Source organism: Asterias amurensis, chromosome 4, assembly GCF_032118995.1.
Source record: "Asterias amurensis chromosome 4, ASM3211899v1".
In the NCBI taxonomy this organism is placed as follows: domain Eukaryota; kingdom Metazoa; phylum Echinodermata; class Asteroidea; order Forcipulatida; family Asteriidae; genus Asterias; species Asterias amurensis.
Genome location: NC_092651.1, coordinates 9,427,302 through 9,448,783, shown reverse-complemented (window position 1 = coordinate 9,448,783; position 21,482 = coordinate 9,427,302). Strand labels below are relative to the sequence as shown.

The 21,482-nt window shown below is 38.4% G+C and overlaps 2 protein-coding genes across 3 annotated transcripts in view; one reads left to right on the top strand and one right to left on the bottom strand.

Moving 5' to 3' along the window:
* Positions 1 to 14,401, bottom strand: part of LOC139935805 (uncharacterized) — a 23,404-nt gene extending 9,003 nt beyond the window's left edge. The window contains exons 1-3 of one of the 2 annotated variants that reach the window (XM_071930398.1): positions 14,275 to 14,401; positions 13,407 to 13,503; positions 5,968 to 6,969 (exon numbers count right to left, since the gene is read on the bottom strand). The gene's annotated coding sequence lies outside the window, so the exon portion shown is untranslated. The remainder of the gene's footprint in view (positions 1 to 5,967; positions 6,970 to 13,406; positions 13,504 to 14,274) is intronic. The other variant, XM_071930400.1, reaches the window with a different exon arrangement.
* On the top strand, positions 14,154 to 21,482 carry LOC139935806 (A-kinase anchor protein 17A-like). Its single transcript, XM_071930401.1, has 5 exons — positions 14,154 to 14,245; positions 15,314 to 16,171; positions 17,177 to 17,325; positions 17,994 to 18,234; positions 18,630 to 21,482. The coding sequence occupies exons 2-5, from the start codon at positions 15,392 to 15,394 to the stop codon at positions 19,014 to 19,016; spliced, it is 1,557 nt and encodes a 518-aa protein (XP_071786502.1). The 5' UTR covers positions 14,154 to 14,245; positions 15,314 to 15,391; the 3' UTR covers positions 19,017 to 21,482.

The following is a 21,482-nucleotide window of genomic DNA, read 5'->3' as shown; positions in this document are numbered from 1 at the left end:
AGTAAAAGCTGTCTCTGCAGGGAACTAATCCATACAATTGCACCAACAATTTAATTGAAGGGCTGGGTTTGTCCTTGAAAAAATATTCCATCTGAACAACTTGTATCTGAAAGCCTACTCGTTATAAAAAACGTAATGTAAAATAAGTAAGACACTATTTTAAAGCAATGACATTTTACATTTGTGAAGAAGATACAGAAAGAAGTTCCCACGATGTTTTATAGGCCTACTATCAACAGCTCTCCAATGCTCGTTACCAAATCAGTTTTTAAAGGCAGTGGACACTATTGGTAATTACTCAAAATAATTATTAGCATAAAACTTCACTTGTTAACCAGTAATGGGGAGAGGTTGATAGTATAAAACATTGTGAGAAACTGCTCCCTCTGAAGTGACGTAGTTTTCAAGAAAGAAGTAATTTTCCACCAATTTGATTTCGAGACCTCAAGTTTAGAATTTGAGGTCTTGAAATCAACTATCTAAATGCACACGACTTCGTGTGACAAGGGTGTTTTTTTTCTTTCACTATTATCTCGCAACTTCGACCAATTGAGCTCAAATTTTCACCAAGTGAGAAGACTGGTCTTTGTCAATTACCAATAGTGTCCACTGCCTTTAAGAAAATATTTGTTTTGAGTAATAACTAAACGTGTACCTTCCCTTTAATTGCAGTGTTTCCAATGATATTCTTGCAAACTTGTTTAGTTCCTTTGCCAATTTTTAAATTCAAAATATTAGTTTTTAAAAAGAGGAAGTTTGCATTCATTAAAATGATGTAGTGCTCACATGCAAACTCAAGAGAGATGTAACTGAAACTTGCCCGATGAAATTACACTTGTTTGTTCCCTCCAACCACACCCTTAACAAATAACTTGCAGTATTAAAACTTAAAGGCAGTGGACACTACCAGTAATTACTCAAAATAATTATTAGCATAAAACCTTACTTGGTAACGAGTAATGAGGAGGTTGATAGTATAAGACGTTGTGAGAAACGGCTCCCTCTGAAGTAACGTAAAATGATGTAGTGCTCACATGCAAACTCACGAGAGATGTAACTAAAACTGGCCTGATGAAATTACACTGAAAAGGTTTCTAGTATTTGTTCGTTCCTCCAACCCCACCCTTAACAAATAACTTGCAGTATATAAACTTAAAGGCAGTGGACACTATCAGTAATTACTCAAAATAATTATTAGCATAAAACCTTACTTGGTAACGAGTAATGGGGAGGTTGATAGTATAAGACATTGTGAGAAACGGCTCCCTCTGAAGTAATTTTTGAGAAAGAAGTAATTTTCCACGAACTTGATTTCGATGCCCTCAGATTTAGAATTTGAGGTCTCCAAATCAAGCATCTGAAAGCACACAGCTTCGTGTGACCATGGTGCGACAAGGGTGTTTTTTCCTTTCATTAATATCACGCAACTTCTAAGACCGATTGAGCTCAAATTTTCACAGGTTTGTTTTTTATGCATATGTTGAGATACACCAACTGTGAAGACTAGTCTTTGACACTTACCAATAGTGTCTAGTGTCTTTAAAAATACTTTGCCGAAGTTTACTTTATATGCTTCTTATGTAAGCTCTGTGAAGCTCAGGTAATCCATTATCAATTCAAAACATTGCTTTTTAAAAAGAGGAAGCTTGCATTCATTAAAATTAAGTAGTTGTCACGAGCCAACTCACGAGAGATGTAACTGAAACTGGCCCGATGAAATTACGATGAAAAGGTTTCTAGTATTTGTTCGTTCCCTCCAACCCCACCCTAAACAAATAACTTGCAGTATTTTAACTTAATAAGCATTTCAATGCAGAAATTTACTCTACAGTAATAGCAGTTTCGTTGACACCTTTTCAGAGGCCACAATAGAAATACAATCTATAGAACACTGAGCTTGTTCATATTGCGTGTCCGTACCAACACCATGCAAGACCGAAGCAGCACACGCCCATATTCTGGTCAGTCTCTTTGTTGAGTCGCTAAATTAATAACTGGCTTGGCATTCTCTGGGCTCAATTTGCACTTCAACCGTGACCCACTATTAACACTAGATGAAATACCACTGATATTCAGACGTTATCAGTGAAGTAGCTTTCGAGAATTTGGTTTCCAGTTAGAATTTGAGGTCCCGAAATCAAGCATCTGAACGCACACAACTTCATGTGATAAGGGTGTTTTTTCTTTCATAGTTATCTCGCAACTTCAACGAGCAATTGAGCTCAAATGTTCACAGGTTTGTTACGTTATGCATGTGGAGATACACCAAGTGAGAAGACTGGTCTTTTAAACTTGGCACTTTTTTAAATACTTATTTTTGTGTATTTTTACTTATTTGTTTTCTTCTTCTAATCAAATTAATTATGCATTATCAATCATTACAGTGATCTTTTGTCTGAATTTAAAATTCAGCTCTTCCCCATAATGCGTCAACACATCAACTAAAAAACCAAATTGCACAGTCAACAGTCTTTAAAAAATCTCATAAAAAGAGCATCGTTGTTCATGTTTTTAGCACTTTTTTGTTTCTTCTAAAATGCAAACAAGCTCCTGCCAAAGAAATACATGTAGCTGTGTATGCAATTTGGGTGTGGCCGGCCAAGTTTGTCATATGATTAGTAAACCATCTACAGGCATGCAACTGCCCATTGAAAAAAAAAGAGGAAAATTTTCAAAGGCACAACGCAAGTGCGGAGCGAGGCAGCCGAAACGCCACGGGACATGATATCCATAATGGTACCCTAGAAAATGTTGAGGTTTTACCGTTTATTATGCTTTTAGGTGCATTGTTAGCATGTACTAGGCTTGTTGTACACTGTTGTACACTGTTGTTGCCAGGGATATATAAGGCTAAAAAAACCCCCCCCCCCCCAAAAAAAACGCGGAATTCCGCGGAAACGAGTTGCATGCCTGTATCTAATTGGCTAATCTCAGCATACATTCAACCCTACATGTAATTGAGTACACAATCAGACATCTCTTCTTAATAGATGGGCAATTTTGCATCAGGGACAAGAATATCAATTTTGGTTTTACCAATATCACTGACGTGTGTTCTTGGTACTTTCCCGAGCTTTGTAAAAAAAATCACAGACACAGAGCTCAGTTAAGTACCAAGTTTAAACACATTAGTATAGGCCTACACATGTTGTATGAGTATCATTAATATCTCTTCTTTTTTAAACACTACTTTAGCGGAATGTTTTTAATAGAAATGCTATTTTAACTTGTTTATAATGCACTTGTTCGACATTTTAATTTAATTTTGATATGTGTATACTTCTGATTCGTAATTATCGATTAATAAATCAGGTCCCAACCTAAAGGTTTTCAAAAACTAAAAAGACTTCTGCCGTTGACGGCGCGCATCAAAGGACAATGCCGCTGACGTCATCTCTGGGTGTTTGCTTTGTTATACGCTGTAACAAAGTGGCTTTACAAATGACGTATTGAGATTTAATAGGGACAGAGCTTTTCGCAGAATAGCGCTGGATAAGGGTACTCGAAATGATTGGGTTTATTTACACACTTAAAATCTATTTATAATCATATGACCTGATTTCATACTCATTGAAAACATTTTAAATGAAATTCAGCAAAGTTCACGACTTGACATTCCCGCTCAAGCAGGGAAAGCTTAAAAGATCAAATCCATTATACCTCCCTTGTCAAAATGTTTGACAAAAGCTACACATTTCATGTTACCTTTAAGAAACACAGAGTGAGAACTAGACTCGAACCATCACTCTACCATTGCATACCGTCGAGGATTTAAATACACCCACCTAGTCTCGAGTGACCTCGTTTTAACTCACCTTTTACTAATTCCCCCACTCCCCTCTGGCTTTTTGCGCCACAAAAAAGGTCAATATTTTCTCCACATTCTTAAAGTGGAGGACCTATAACTGATTATGAGATATCCCAAGGTGTTGATTTCCAAAGCTTACTCAGCATATTACAACCTCAAATGAAGGCCACGTACACCTTTGGTTTTTGGAACTGTTTGATTGTTTTAAAGACACTGGACACTATTGGTGACTGTCAAAGACCAGTCTTCTCACTTAATGTATCTCAACATATGCATGAAGTAACAAACTTGTGAAAATTTGAGCTCAATTGGTCATCGAAGTGCGGGATAACAAATAAAGAAAAAACACCCTTGTCACAAGGAGTTGTGTGCTTTTAGATGCTTGATTTCAAGACCTCAAGTTCTAAATCTGAGGTCTGGAAATCAAATCCGTGGAAAATTACTTCTTTCTCGAAAACTACGCCACTTCAGAGGGAGCCGGTTCTCACAATGTTTTATACTACCAACCTTTCCCCATTACTTGTTACCAAGTAAGGTTTGATGCTAATAAATATTTTGAGTAATCACCAATAGTGTCCACTGCCTTTGATCATGATCAATAAAACTAACCTGTGAACATTTCATTCCAAAGTGGTCACGTTTTTTTAACAACAAAACGGAGCAAACAGGTAGACAACCCTAGTATAGGAGTACACAATCCGAAAAACATCATCACTAAGTTTTTTTGCCACTATGTAATTTTCAAATAAATTGATTACCAATTAAGTATCTTTCCAAAGTACTGTCCTGAAATTATAATTTCATCTGCATTTTCAGCTTTTTCTGAGTAAAGAGTTTATTTGAATTTGTTCATGATTCATTTTTCTCTAAAACAAAAATTGTTTTAGAATTGTAGTTTTAGAGTTTTAATCAAATTTCATAAAAATTATTTTCCCCTAAACCACATAGGCCTACCATCCCAGAAAAGACAACACCCGGTTCTTGGGGTGACCTTTTCCTATCCCAGTATGTGGTCTGCAACATGACCCAAACATTTTGCACTCCCTAGGGTGATGGAGGTCATTGGGTCGGGTCACCTCCAAGGATTGTTTTTCATCACACAGAGGTAAGGAGATACAATGACAAGGTCAACGTTTGGAACCAAACAATGAAAAGGTCGGAGATAGTCAAAGTTCAGTTGTTTTAATCCTTCATAAATGTATACAATTAAACTAACTTGTAGAAATTCAACTTCAAATACATAGGTGGTTGCGTTTTTAAGATATCGCAGAAAATCGGAAGTGAATATTATGTCCGGATACAGGAAGAATAATCCCCAATAGAAATATTAATCTGAGAAGCGTTAAGTACTGCGGTTTATAGAGTGAAAACAAACATCCCTTTAAAGGCAGTAGACACTATTGGTAATTGTCAAAGACTAGTCTTCACAGTTGGTGTATCTCAACATATGCATAAAATAACAAACATGTGAAAATTTGAGCTCAAGCGGTCATCGAACTTGCGAGATAGTAATGAAAGAAAAAAACACCCTTGTCACACGAAGTTGTGTGCATTTAGATGGTTGATTTCGAGACCTCAAATTCTAAACTTGAGGTCTCGAAATCAAATTCGTGGAAAATTACTTCATTCTCGAAAACTACGTCACCTCAGAGGGAGAGCGTTTCTCACAATGTTTTATACTCTCATTATTTACCCATTACTCGTAATCAAGAAAGGTTTTATGATGATAATCATTTTGAGTAATTACCAATAGTGTCCACTGCCTTTAAGTACTGCAGTTTATAGAGTGAAAACAAACATCCCTTTCAAACATGCAAATTTGTCTATAAACCTGCTATAGTTACGGCAAGCCAGCAGTCCAAGTGATTGAGAACTTTCAGAACTCGAACAAACAAACAAATTATATTTTTCAATCCTCGTGGTTGATTTTCATCATTCGAAAATATAACCCGTGCAAGAATGCTGAATTTCAACAAATCCAAGTACTCTAAGTATATGAAATTTATGACTCAATGCTACTCTAGAACTATGAGGTGCGTTCGCTATTGTGAGTAGACTCATACATACTGTCAAAAAAAGAGGAGTACAAAATAATTTATGCTGCATACAGACGGAGAAAAAAAAGTAAAACCCACAATAGAAAATTTAAAAACACTTACATTTATGTTATTGACTCTCTGCTTTATGCTTCACATTATCTCCATCACCAGTCAAGTCAGAATAATGGTGAGGCGCTGTACGATAAATCACTGCATTCTCTACAGCACGCTTGCTTCAATCAAGTCCATCCAATCTCTCACTCATGGACAAGTGGCTAGAGTACGCGGTCATACAGATTTTGTCTTCAGTCACTGACTCTGTACAGTACTGCAGCAAATGACGTAGATTGCATGTGTGTGCATTATTTACATCAGCCGTGTACTGGAGGAGTTTGGCCTGGATGATGCGGTTGAGACTGTCGTCAGCAGCACAACAGATCACATTAATGACTCATGAAACTTTGATCACATGTGATGATGTGGTTCACATGGCTGAGGTTGGGGTGGGGGGGGGGTGGGTAACAAGCAGTGGTGACGGTCGACAATGTTATGCGTTTGTGTGTTCCAAAGATACAAACTTCAGCATACCAAAGAACGCATTGCTGAAGTGGACCAATGTAGGGTATTGTAAACTAGGAAGTTGCAGTGTGGGTTGAACCTTACACCGTAGGGGTCAGTGGTTTAAACTTTCATGAAAATAAACCCACGTGTAGTTTGCTGTTAAAACAACAAACCGAGGAACTGTTGTCTTGAAGAATTGTGGTCTTGAAGAACTGTGGTCTTGAAGAACTGTTGTCTTGAAGAAATTTGGTTTTGAAGAACTTTGGTCTTGAAGAACTTTGGTCTTGAAGAACTTTAGTCTTGAAGAACTTTGGTCTTGAAGAACTGTGGTTTTGAAGAAATTTAGTCTTGAAGAACTTTGGTCTTGAAGAACTGTGGTTTTGAAGAACTTTGGTCTTGAAGAACTGTGGTCTTGAAGAGTGAACTCAGAAACAACACCGGTCTGATTATCTGTGTTGTGTTGCAAACACTGTAGTTCTATGATAGGTGTACAGTCACATAACACAGTGCCACCACAAGCAAGTTCCCCACATACCAGTGGCCTCATGGAAGTATTTCTGCCTGCAGAGAGGAAATAACACATGGCAATTATTTTTCTCATATAAAAAATACCACAAGCTTTATAAAAAAAAAAAAAAAATAAAAAAAAAAAAAAAAAAAGAGGTCATTGAGGCTGGGCGGATGCTTGAAATGTGAGCCAACCTGTAAATCAATAGGCATTTGCAGTATGGAAAGATTGTGGCACGTCACAGTGTGCTATTTCAATTCAAGGCAAGGACGGTCGAATTTATTTTTGCAAAAAAACTGTCATTTAATTGAACATCAAGCAAGAATGCAACAGGTGTCCCACATATCAAATTCTGGTAAGCAATTTTGTGTTTGGTGCTTAGCAAGTTGATTGTGCTTTACAAATAAGCAACTTTACAATAGTGAAATTGGGCCCCCGGGTCAAATTTTATATTGCCTTGTCTTTAGCTACAAAAAATCATTTTACACTACTGGCAATATTCCAGGGATAGCAGAACGCAGAATGAAATCTCATCTCATTTTCTTCTTCAAGACTTAGGTTAAAGCAACTTTATAGTGAAATTAGGCCCTGGTCAAATTTTATAATTACCTTACGGTCTTTACAAAAGCTCATTTTACACTTGGCAATATTCTAGGGATAGCAGAACGCAGAATAAAATCTTGTCTCATTTTCTTCTTCAAGACTTAGGTTTTAATGCGTCAGTATATTCCATGGGGAACACAACGCAGGATATATAATTTTATCTCATTTTCCTCAAGGGATAAACAATGTGTGTGAAACTTCTCAGTGATGCACTGAAACGGAATCTGTTGTCATGGAAACTGCCAGGGTATAAGTAATACTCTTCAATAATGCCCTTCCATTTGGTTTTTTTTTTCATCAAGAGAACGAACGGCATAATTGTTTCCGAGACCAGTACTTTACCAATCCAATAGGCCTACACAATCACAAGGTCAAAATAGAAAAATCAAATTAAGATGTCACTCTGGAGTCCCAAAACATCACGAGTTCAAAGACTGAGGAAAACATTGACCACGGGCAGGGTTTTCATGCCTCAAAATAACCCATAGCACCCAGCAATTGCCGCGGTGCGCTGTGCTTTTGCTGCTGGTGCTCTTTGTTCCAAAGTTCCAGTACAAACTTACATTTCTCCTAAAATAAGTGCCCCGTAAAGACAGTGGACACTATTGGTAATTGTCAAAGACCAGCCTTCTCACTAGGTGTATCTCAACATATGCATTTTAACATAACAAACCTGTGAAAATTTGAGCTCAATTGGTCGTCGAAGTTGCGAGATAATAACGAAAGAAAAAACACCCTTGTCACCAAAGTTGTGTGCTTTATGCTGCTTGATTTCGAGACCTCAAAAACTAATTCTGGGGTCTCGAAATCTAATTCTGAGATCTCCAAATCAAATTCGTAGAAAATTACTTCTTTCTCGGAAACTACGTCACTTCAGAGGGAGCTAATTCTAACAATGTTTTATACTATCAACCTCTTCCCATTACTCGTCACCAAGAAAGGTTTTATGCTAATAATTATTTTGAGTAATTACCAATAGTGTCCACTGCCTTTAAGTAAACGAAAAATAGTAACTCATTTAAAATGTTACTCAGATATCCGTCGCTGTTGGTGAATGTGTCATAACATAATAAACATGGCACGATCCTGCACAGCACCGCATAATCATTTCCAGCAGTACTTATTACGTGCACAATCCGGTTTATTCCTTTTGCTGATGTCCTGCGTGGACATAACACATAACCACTCCAACAATATCTCAAAAACACTACCAACAGTTACCAAACGTATACGATCCCTTTAATTTGCACAAGTTCCAAAACCACTCATGTGTGTAATTGACTAATGTTAATGGACCTGTGTCTGCCAATTTTACTGCTAACTCATAATTTAATAATAATTACTGTTGATGTGTGACACTAATCATCCTCAATCACATCCTAATAAGCCAAAACGCGAGGGATGGGAACTGCAACATGATAGTCTAGCCACAGTCATTCAAAGGCATTGGACACTATTGGTAATTACTCAAAATATTTATTATCATAAAACCTTTCTTGATTACGAGTAATGGGGAGAGGTTGATAGTAAAAAACATTGTGCGAAACAGCTCCCTCTGAAGTGACATAGTTTTTGAGAAAGAAGTATCTTTCAACAAATTTGATTTTGAGAACTCAAGTTTAGAATTTGAGGTCTCAAAATCAAGCATCTGAAAGCACACAACTTCGTGTGACCATGGTGCGACAAGGGTGTTATTTCTTTCGTTAATATCTCGCAACTTTGATGATCGATTGAGCTCAAATTTTCACAGGTTTATTATTTTATGCATTGATGAGATAACTGTGAAGACTAGTTTTTGACAATTACCAATAGTGTCCACTGTCTTTAAGTGGCTCCCATACAGTAGTATACAGCCTGTCATGCTAAGTATCAGGCATACCAAAAAAAAAGGAACATTTTCAAAGACACAATGCAAGTGCGGAGCGAGGCAGCCGAAATGCCACGGAACATGAGACCCACAATGGTACCCTAGAAAATGTTGAGGTTTATTATGCTCTAAGGTGCATTGTTCGCATGTACTAGGCTCTTTTTTACATTATAGGCCTAGTTGTACATTGTTGTTGCCGGGCATAAATTGGGCATTAAAAAAAATTACCCCCCTCCCCCAATTTTTTTTTTTTTTTGATCTTTTTATTCATTGTTTTTATTTTATATTTTTTATGATTTTTGTTTTTTTAGCGTATATCAATTTTTTTTAAACGTGAAATTCCGCGAAATTGCGAAAGAGCTGCATGCCTGAAGAATGTTGCGCACCAAGCTCAATCAATCACAGGATTCATCTCTGCTCTCACAGGTACATATTTACTACCCCTTGTACTTACACTGCCAGCAACTGTTTTGTTTAGCAAAAACCAATTCTGTTATGTTCCTTTAACAATAACCCTTATATTGAGTGATCTCTAACTGTCAGAATAATCAATTTAAGCATGGCATATGGCCATTCCTTTGTAGACACATTCATTTGCATAAATCACTACCAGCCTGTAAGGAAATCTACATATTTGTCTATAGAATTATTATGCTAATAATGCCTGGTACATTATGTATACATAATGATGTCAGTACATAATGTTAGGTACTCTGGTACTGTTTACATGTGATACAGCGTGCTGCTGTTAATTGGTACGATTCATTGCAGTGTGGTGAATTAATGGTCAGTGTCTGGATTTAATATATTTACTAGCCCGAACTAAATCACAGATTTTGGGTCCAGGTCCGAAACTTTGCATGTATGTGGGAGAAACTTTTTTGACACAAGGTTTGCAGAGATACCATACATGCCTACCATAATAGCTTCTATAGTGAGCTGTTGGTTAAATATGCAAAGAGTTTTCAAAAGGCCACCAGTTCATTTCAGAACCACCCAAAGATAATTTAATAATGATAATAATAATTCTAATAGTAAACATTTATAAAGCGGTAAATCCATGGAAAGCAATGCTCCTTGGGGCTAACCACTGGTGCCAACGTACCAACACCATCACTGAGACAAGAGATGAGTTGACATTTAAACACAAACTATTCATAACATTATACATACATTTAGATTTTTAAAATCTCTTTGAACAAAAATCTGGTTCATCCTACCTTTTAGTTAGAACTTTTGCCGTTTATCAAAAGTATATTAAATCCAGACACTGACCATTCGTTCACCACACTGCATTAGACCGTGTAAGTTTTATGTAAATCTGTGATCTTCATAATTTTTGTTTCTTACCAATTCTGTAACGTTCCTTTAACAAACAAATCAATAGTTAAATGTACCGCCACACATACGTCACTGGTTATGACAGGTGTTGTTAACACATGTTTTTTTCCCATCGTGGTTTTTTTGTGAATCTGTGAGTCCTATTAATTGGATAGTGGAAACCATACAAAACTGAATTATCCTGACACTCCAGATGGGAAAGAACCCATGTCCAGGCTTTAAACTAACCCACGGCATGTGGTGCCCTTTGCAAGGTTTCAATACAAATTGACATTTTCCTCATAGAGTGCCCTTAATGAGAGGAATATTTACTGTGCTCCTTTAGTTTAAAGACACTGGACACTATTGGTAATTGACAAAGACCAGTCTTCTCACTTGGTGTATCTCAACATATGCATAAAATAATAAACCTGTGAAAATTCGAGCTCAATCAGTCGTCGAAGTTGCAAGATATTAATTAAAGAAAAAACACCCTTGTCACACGAAGTTGTGTGCGTTCAGATGCTTGATTTCAAAACCTCAAATTCTTAACCCGAGGTCTCGAAATCAAATTCGTGGAAAATTACTTCTTTTTCAAAAACTACTCCACATCAGAGGGAGCCGTTTCTCACAATGTTTTATTCCACCAACCTCTCCCCATTACTTGTTACCAAGTAAGGTTTGATGCTAATAAATATTTTGAGTGATTACCAATAGTGTCCAGTGTCTTTAATAGTGAAGTTAGTTTAAGGCTTGCATTAGCCGATGTGGCAGAGGATGTCGTCTCCCCACCCACGTTTTGAGCCACAAGACCTGTGGTCAAGTGGAGATTGCCTTGAAACTTGAGGCCTATGAAGGCGAGTTCACAATACAAAAAGGAATTCCTGGCAAATCACAGGCCTACTTATTTTGTAGAGAAAAGGGACTCGCTCGCCCCAGTGTTCCTGGTTTGATCAGCATTGTTTTATAATTTAAATGTTTTATAATTTAAATGTTGTACAATTTAAATGATCTTATTACCTTCCTTTGTTTTATAAAGGCATCCCAGCTTACAAGCTTTGCTTTAATGGGCCATGCCTCCATACAGTTTTCAGTCTTGTTAAATCCTATTGTTTGTTTTTGTATATTGTGTTTGTATGGAAATAAATGTTGATTGAAAAAATGTTGATTGATCAGCAGCATATTGCGCCACCGCACCTCGTAAAAAGTATTGTAAGCCCTGTTTATTTTGGTTTCTACCCATACACTAATGTGTGTTAGCACTGTATACTCAGTGCAGTCATAATACTCCGCCGAGTGGGATTCGAACCAGCGACCAAAGCAATAAGAACAGTGTCTTACCAACTAGACTCGAGGTTGCCCAGTAGCTAGTGGCAGTTTGTATCCTAGACCCAGCAACTGGGGCGCTGTATTCATTTTTTGGTATTTTGACACTGTCATACTAGCCGCTAGACCCAGTAACTGGGGCGCTGTACTCATTTTCAAATTTTGAATTTTGACATTCTCGGTCATGTCCGATAATGTCAAAGGTTCGCAAAAAAAGGATTACTTGTTGGACGTGAGAAGTCAGGGTACCAGGCAAATCTTGCAAGTCATGAATATCCAAGAGGTCATGTCACGTGACGCGGTATGGCTACGCTGATTTATCGATTTGGGCGGTGTACAAAGTAAATATGAATAAGTATGAGGTGACGTTGCGCGGTGGTAGTTTCAAGATACAGTGCAGCGCTACGTCACCTTATGCATACTCAGTTTTTACTGTACACGCACATAAGCCTAGCGGTCATGACGTCACCTTATCGATATTCATGACTGCAAGATTTGCCGGGCGCCCACGATCAACAGGAGTAGAATCATTAAAACATGGCAGCGCCCAAGAACATGTCTTGTTGAATGTAATTTTTGTACACATTTTTTTGGACCAATTTTCAAATCATCACATCTGGACAAAGTCATCATTTAGTAAGCCCTGTGATGTGTTATAGTAATTCCACAGATGTAAGGAATAAAATGAGGTATGTTGGAGTAGTATAGGACTTTTTTAAATGGGAGAAATTTGCAATCAAACTACCTCGCATTTTGCGACCTTTGAAAACTTAGCGTTTAAGACATGTATCGAAGGTGGGCTGTAATGGCGACAGTGATGAGACCGATGTTAAAAGCGGAGCCATTAACAGCTCAACAAGGTCACAGGTGGGCTGTGAAAACATATGATGTTGCTCAAATGTCATGCATGCGTTAGCACTGTTAATGGCGGATTGTAAAACCAAAACTTTAAACATTTCAACACACCATGAAGTGTAAGTGTTATTTTTTAAAAATTGGAACGATGATTTGAAACAAAAAATTCAGTGTTTAATTTTCATTGTGAACAATTTTCCTGTAAAGTAATCCTACTGAAAACACATGACACCAGGGGTCGATTTCACAAAGAGTTAGGACTACTAGGACTAGTCCTAGGAGATATACAAATTGCATGGATAGTCCTAAGTTAGGACGAGTAACTGGTCCTAACTCGAGATAAGACTAGTCCCAACTCTTTGTGAAATCCACCCCAGGATAGTTACCCATCACCATGTCTCATTATAATTGACTAATTCTTTATGTTTTAGACATTTAGAAAATACATTATGATTGAACCAACAAATGGAGGTGAAAAAAACACTCGGTAAAAAAAAAGGAAAAACCTAGGACACCTACCAAACAACCAGCACGCAGCAGACACCGGTCGACCATGGAGCAATAGAGCAGAATTGACCACCTGTCATCACACATCACAGCAAGCACCCTCTCGATCCTACGAATATATCGGTGCTAAATTTTAGTTTAGTTAACGGTCCCCTTATGTAGCGCCCTCCTAGGCATTGGGTTGTTTAGTTTAGTTAACGGTCCCCTTATGTAGCGCCCTCTTAGGCATTGGGTGGTTTAGTTTAGTTAACGGTCCCCTTATATAGCGCCCTCAATACATCAAGGAAGTGTTCGCGCGTACTAACGAATAAAAGACTGAAACTAGTCTAGTATTAATAATTGCACGTGCGCACTAGACCAGCATCACTAGATGGCGCTATTTAATGTCACCGTTAATTAAATTACCTACTTAGTTTACGTTATGAGTAAAGTTTACGTTATAATGAGTAACCAAGTAGGTTTATTAAGAAACCACGGCTCTAACAGAGAGGGCTACTACTAGTTACGTGGACCTCTTATAAATAAAGCTATGAAATGTGCACCCAATGTTTGGTTCTCGACCACAATTTGACAACATGTGCATAATAAACATTACGTACGGTTAGAGTGTCCGAAACGGTGAGTTCGGCTAGAGATACGACTAGATCGCACGCATCTGCCTATTCTTCATCGCGTGCAGACGCGATGATCTAGCCGTAGCTCAAGCCGAAGTCACCGTTTCGGACACGGCCTAAATGCGTAGGAGGGCGCTATATAATGAGACCGTTAACTAAACTAACCAATAGAACATTTTTATACTTGTAATAATAAGCATGGTTAAAAAGTGAAAACTTGAAAAATACGATGTGATTGTAAGTATGAAAAAACGAAAATACTTTACCCGTTTGAAAAGTGCTTTTGCCCCAGCATGCTCAGGAAACTTGGGAAAGTCTAGATCATTGTTTTGCATTAGTTCGTTGTCCCTGCCTCGTGCCTCCGTGGTTGTCCGATCGTGTTTACGCCGGTCGTCATTCATTGACAACTGCACCAGTATCGTGAGAATTTCCATTTGTTTTTGAAGCTTTGATTGATATTGCGCGTTTTGAAAATGGCTTTTAAAATTGAAATCAATTTATACTGTCCTCCTCTTACCAGTTTTCACGGTATTATGCCTTTTTCTTTGAATTGGGAAAAAAATAATGATGCGATATATCAACCGATGCCCTAATTAATAATTAATTATCTTAATTTGTTTATTTAATATAAATTATAAGAAGTACAAAATAGTATGCAAACATAAATTAATAAAACTTGATGGACATATTGAAATTTTCAAACCACATACCAGAATGCCCCAGAATGCTCAACAGTATGTTCAGTCACAAGCATGATTTGATCGACGTGAATTGTGAATTGAATTAGTGTTTGATGAAACTTTTTCGGTGAGCAATTTTTTTTACATATGGCCTCAACAATGACACATTTTTGTACCTTGTAGAAATGCCTAAAATACCAAACTGTTTGCATATTATTATTAAAGTTAGGCCTACAAGTTCAAATAACCAGTGGAGCCTTACGTGTTTCTAAGTTTGGTCAAGGCAGAGGGAGACTCGTTGCTTGGCAAATAAAACCAAATTTTATGTAAGGACTGTTTACATCGCGCACAGAGAGGTAAAAGATTTACCACGATTTTAGGGACACCTTGAAAACAGGACCTCCTACGATGTACTTTTGTAGGCAAATACTAAAAGCGTATAGTATAGGAAGACTAACTAAAGAGCTTTGGACTTGCCAAGTTGGTCTCTTGTCTTGGTGCTTGGTTGGAGTCAATGCATTAAATATTAATATTAAAAAAAATTACATTTGATTTTTGTTATAGATGTTTGATTCTGTTGTGTTTTAAATAAAGAACAAGACTTGTTTTCTATTTTATATTCCAGTGGATGCGTGCCTGAGGTACTTCAGTTGATGTTGCAGTGGGTCATCTCTGACCAACAATTCTGGGCAATTCTGTCACCATGACAACACAGCTATGTTTCAACCAGTCGGAGGCAGTCGAGCTCCATGGTCCCCATGGGCTATACATCAAACCTATCGCCAAGCTCAACATCTCCGTAACGCTGCCGCAGATGAAGACAGAAGGGAAGTCCATCAGCAACTGGGAGGTCATGGAGAAGCTGAAGCGGATGGCCAAGCCCGATTCCTTCCTGGTCCTGAGAGTCAGCAAGAGCTCCCTGGAGTTCCTCCGCTTTGAGGCTGAGGTGGAAGCCAAAAGTCTTATCAAAGTCCTGATCCTTAGACTCGACGGGAAGGTCATCAAGCTCAGTGGATTCCCAGAGCCGCTCAAGGTCAGAGCAGCTGAGGCGAAGATAAACTTCCCCAACCGTCACGATTGGGACTCGTTCTTCCGCGATGCCAAAAACATGAATGAGAGCAATCACGGCGAGCGACCAGATACAATCAAACTGGAAGGCCTACCTTGCAAATGGTTTTCCTCAACGGCAGAGCCAGACAAACCCAGTGAGCTGATCATCAAAAAGATATTTGAGCTTTTCGGGGAGATAAGAAACGTGGATGTTCCAATGCTTGATCCGTACAGACATGAGTCTCAGGTCATCGGGGGAAACTTCAGAACGTTTTCATCCTTCAGTACGCTGACATTTGAAGTCTACGTTCAGTATAGCGAGTACATTGGATTTGTGAAGGCGATGGATGCTCTGAAGGGCATGAAGCTACTGAAGAAAGAGATGAGCTCGGAGGAAGGGAAGGAGGGCAAAGCCTATACAGCAGACATCAAGGTACTAGACCTTAGTCACCTTTACCGAGCACCATGATTCCCTGTACAAATTCATGAGATCTAAAGCGAGGTTAACAGGGAAACAGTCTGGTTTCTTATTCGTTAACTATTCAGGGTGGCTCAGCGGTTTCTTTCCCTGCCTTACATCAGTTGACCCAAGTTCGAATCCCCCTAAAATTAAACAGTATAATTGTCCTGCTCTTGCATTAAACGGTTGGTGTGTTTTTTTCACAGAACTCGGGAAAGTACTGAGTATGCATTGCCGTTGTACACATGGGGATAAGTACCAATAATTGTCATGCCTGTAAATTGCTGTACTGGTATGGTTAAATGGATTCAATAACTTTGCAATATTTTATCACCATCAAGTAAGCCACTTTTGGGGTCTGATACGACTGCCCTATCCCGGTCAACCTCAAGGCTAGTACTCCGGCCATTCCCAGCTCAGTTTCATCACAGAGTAATTCTTCATAGTAGTAGTATCGAAGTCTTATAGCACACGTATCTACCAAACAAGGTACTCAAGGCGCCGAGTGTATACAAACTTAGGTAATTGCAGTGATGAATTTTGAGACCCAATTATTTAGCACCTTATAAGGGTTTACAAGGTGCTGCGGCGCATACAGCAGCCACAGCCAGTAACACCGGGGCGAACCCCTTCTCTTTTCGAAAAGAGCACTGGGTTCTTTTACATGCATCACACAACAAATGGGACCAACGACTTTACGTCCCATCTGAAGGACGAAGCAATGGTTAAGTGTCTTGCTTAAGAACACAAGTGTCATGGCTGGGGATTCGAACCCACACTCTGCTGATCAGAAACACCAGAGTTTGAATTCGGTGCTCTTAACTGCTCGGCCACACACTTCCACTTTCATTACCCTCACGTAGCACATACTTGCCTACCCTTTGCCTTACAATACCTGCTGTGATTAAGTTTTTGAAATAAATGTGTTAAAAAAAATTGAATCTTCCACTTATTTTATACACACATCTTTCACTTCAGGTTGATTTCGACAAAACTCGTCACATGAGTGCCAAAGCCATCCGGAAACGAGAGAAAGAAAGAACGAGACTGATTGAACTTGAGAAAGCCAGAGAAGAGCAGAAACGCCTAGAAAGAGAAGAGGAAGAAAAGAAACTGGAAGACGAAAGGTAAAGAAGACTACTCCTAGACGGGGTTTTGCATTCCCACACCGTAGAAATCTCTTTGGAGTAGTGTTGGTTCTGAAAAGAACCAGTGGTTGACAACTCAACGTTTCAATTAGCATGCTCTGACTGATCGTCTTCAGGATAATTAAGACGATCAGAAGACAATGAGAGCAAATTTACAAAAAATTCAAATTTACCTTTTGATGATTGACAATGCGTTTTAGAAGACCAAACCATTCTTTTCACATATGATTTGAGGCATTGCATTGGAGGTATTTTGGTTTGCGGTAACACCATGTGTGTATACTACTTGCCAGGAAGAGTTTGTTCTTTAGAGAACTTGCCTTGCTCTATATTCTACTACTGCGGAGTAGATTTTACCAGGTTTTCTGGAGACTTCTCAGTTCTGAAACGAACTGTCCTGCTTATTAACTACTGCTTCAGTCGAAAAACGGCTGGGACTACTACTTTAGCTTAGTTGAAGGATTGTTAACTGCACTGCCGCGGAGTGAGTTTTTAAAATTGGTCTAAATGTTTTGACAAGCTTGCTCCAGTCATCGTCAGGAGACATTCTCTTCATCCTGTGTTAAATTGTGATGATCTGAATATCTTTAAGTGTACTTCGGATAACTAAGTTTGTTTGTATTTGACATCTTGGATTTTTCTTCTAGGAGGAGGAAAGAGCAGGAAGAGTTGTACAAGAAGCAGCGCAAACAGGCCAAGCTGACACGACGCGAGGAACGGAGGCAGCAAAGAGAAGAGAAACGAAGACGAATCCAAGAGGAGAAGAGGAGAATCAAACAGGAGGCAGAGTTACAGCGTCGGATAGCGCTGGAGGAACGCAAGCTTCTCATAGCACTCAGGCAGCTAGAGTCAATCAGGTTGCTGACTGAGCTTCTTGAGAGAGTCAAGGTATGTTGTGCCAAGCGCACCGCTGAGAAGGGCAATAAAAATTGTAATAATAGTCGGTTTTTATGAAGCAGCTTTACACACCCGAAGGGCGTCTCAAAGCACTTCCAACATTATAAACCCTGTTTACTGGGGAATGTACAGCCTCGACAACAAATACACGCTACCAAGCTTAATCAATCACAAGAATCATCTCTGCCCTAACAGGTAACCATTTACCCCTGGGTTAGAGAAGAGGAATAATTCAGTGTCTTGCTCAGGGACACAAGTGTAATGACTGGGACTCGATTAAAAACACCAGGGCTTGAGTTCGGTGTTCTTATCCGCTCAACCACAACACACCGCATTCAAATCTCTACAAACTGTACTTCTTTAATTCGTAATCATTATTCTTTTAGGTTGTGAGACAGCAAGAGGAGGTTCAGCAGCGTCTTGAGGAGCTAGAGAGAGAAAGACTGAGACAACTCGAAGAGGAGAAGCAACGGAAGGAGGAAGAAGAGAAGATGAAGTTGAAGGAGGAGGCGAGAAAGAGGCGAGAGCTGAGACGCCGAGAGGCGCACCTCAAGCAGAGACTGACAAAGAACCTCAAGACTCGAGAGGAACAGGAGCAGGAGAAGAAGAGAGAAGGCCTCAGGCAGAAAATTAGAGGCAGATCGAGGCTGAAGTCTGCCGTCATTCAGGACACAAAGTTTCGTCTCGACGACTACGAGGAGTATGATCGGAGAAAGAGAGAGAAGAATAAGAAGCCTAAGATAAGATCTGCTGTGGTGTACAAGACGAGGTAGCATCACCTGCATGTGTTGAGCGAGACTGCGTTTCATCACAGAGAGATAGTTTAAGATAAGGGACTAAGATAAAATCTGTTGTGAAGTACAAGACTAGGTAGCATCATGAGCGAGACTGATGTTTTATCACATAGAGATAAAGGACTAAGATTAAGGATTAAGGTCAGGTCTGCTGTGGGAAAAATATGCTTAGCATGAAATTTCTTCCTTGATAAAAACAAGGTCACCAACCAAATTTTAATTTGTTGCATATTGCTTGTTACTGGCATTCAGCTGTTGTTTGCTTATCCTGAAAATCACATGGAAATTTGGTTGGTAATCCTGTTTTTATTAAGGAAGAAATTTTATGCTAAGCAAATCTTTTGCTTACAGGCTTTATGAAATTGGGCCATGGTGTTTAAGTCAAGATAGCATTGTTGTTATGATTTCAATGCAACCTTGATGGTGTTTATCACAGGGAGAAAGATAAACACTCTTTTGTGGTGTTAGAGATAGCAAACACTTTACCTGTAAATGACACTGATGTTATGACTTTCCAACAAGAGAATAGACCTTGTAAGCACATCATGTTGTATCAGTAGGGCACCCTCACCTTGAGGTAAAAAAACAGCTGTTCATTGCCCAAACCTGTGCACCGCGTGTACTAATCTGTGGTTTTGATTGTTTTGTCATCGTTTTACCTCTAAGATGATGGCGGCTGGATGACGTCAGTGCATAAGGTTTATATAGAGAGAAGTTTACTGGAAAGCATGTTTGTTCTATCGTGAACTGGTGCCAGTTTTCCATCTTTTTTAAAGTTTTTTTTTATTAAGTCTGAAGTTTGCAAGCAAGACATTTTATTTAGTTACAACTTCAAAGCCAAAGATTACCAGTCGTGGAGATGAATATAAATCTGACTGTTGTGCTAGAGCTTAATTTGTTAGTTATCTACTTCATTGGTTCTTAAATAATAATATGAGGATTTGAAAACTTGAAGAAGAAAAAAAAAATGTGCTTCCTTTTTTAACGGTTCAGATACAAGTAGCGACAAAATGGTTCTTTTTAATTTGTTAAGCACAAAAAAATAACCTAGCAAAAAGCAGGTTACTATTCAAAATGAGATGCAATGCAGTTGCTTGTGACTGGTACCCTGTCTGTTTATTGCTTAGCAAATTATGTTCCTAAGCAATGTTAAAAAATGCTGGACAGATTTTTGCATTGGGGCAATCAATCCAATTCAAGAGACATGTTGCTTTCTGATTGTGCGCTTTGTGCTATAAATAATGTTGTTTTGAAATAAATATGGTTGGAAAATGGTTTAAAATTGAACTATAAAGATCCACACAAATATTCCTCCAATTTTTTTGTTTTCCCATTTACTGTGTGAACAATCACAGTCCACCATTTTGTGGAGTCAAACATTTGGTTCAGCAATATGGCAGACAGTGTAATAATAGTTCACAAAGTATAAGGAAAACCATACAATGTTCGGGTACATTTGCATAAATCACTGTATTCTACTTTTTTCCAACCGTATTCATTTCATAATAAATGCTTTTTATAGCCGGAGCGCCTAATACAAAGGCAACAGGTCCCTTTAAGTTAACTCTTTTCTTTAAAAAGAAAATGAAAAAAAATTGATTGAAATGTCTTCCTATGTTACCATTGAAACTTAATACAAGTACTTAATACTACTCTACAGCAGCTGTTCAAGTTTTTGAAACAAGAAAGTTCATGGTGTGTTTTAGTGTGTAGCAAAAGAAAATTGTCGCACTTGTAATAATTTATCTTAAATGCAAGGAAGACATATGATTCTTTAAGGCTTTTTCCCTGTTGCGTGGGGCTCGAATACCCACTGGACCACCAACAGTCCAGTATTAAAAGCATTGGGCCAGTAATGCCAAAAACCAAAATCCGGCAGTCCAATGTTTTCTAAACATAGTACTTTCAATACTGACTAATTCCCCTTAAGCCATTGGACACTTTCGGAACAGATTTTTTTTTAAGTTCACAGATTTATAAATATCTTACAGGGTTTACAGAAGGTAATGGTGAAAGACTTCTCTGGAAATATTATTCCATGAAATGCTTTACTTTTTGAGAAAACATTAAAACAATATCAATTCTCGATATCGAGAATTACGGATTGTATAGTAAACACATGTCATGACTCGCGAGAAGTGCGGAAACAAGGGTGGGTTTTCCCGACATTTTCTCCCGACTCCGATGACAGATTGAGCCTAATTTTCACAGGTTTGTTATTTTATATAGAAGTTGTGATACACGAAGTGTGGGCCTTTGGACAATACTGTTTACCGAAAGTGTCCAATGGCTTTAAAACGTATGCTTTTGCTATGCAAAAACATCCATGTAGGTTACAAGCTAGAATACATACAGTTATCAGTGCTGTTAATTTGTTTGCCTAGAGCCAAGAAACTTACTACTGAAGGCGCTTTATTCAAACTTGCCAGAGTACACAATAAACAG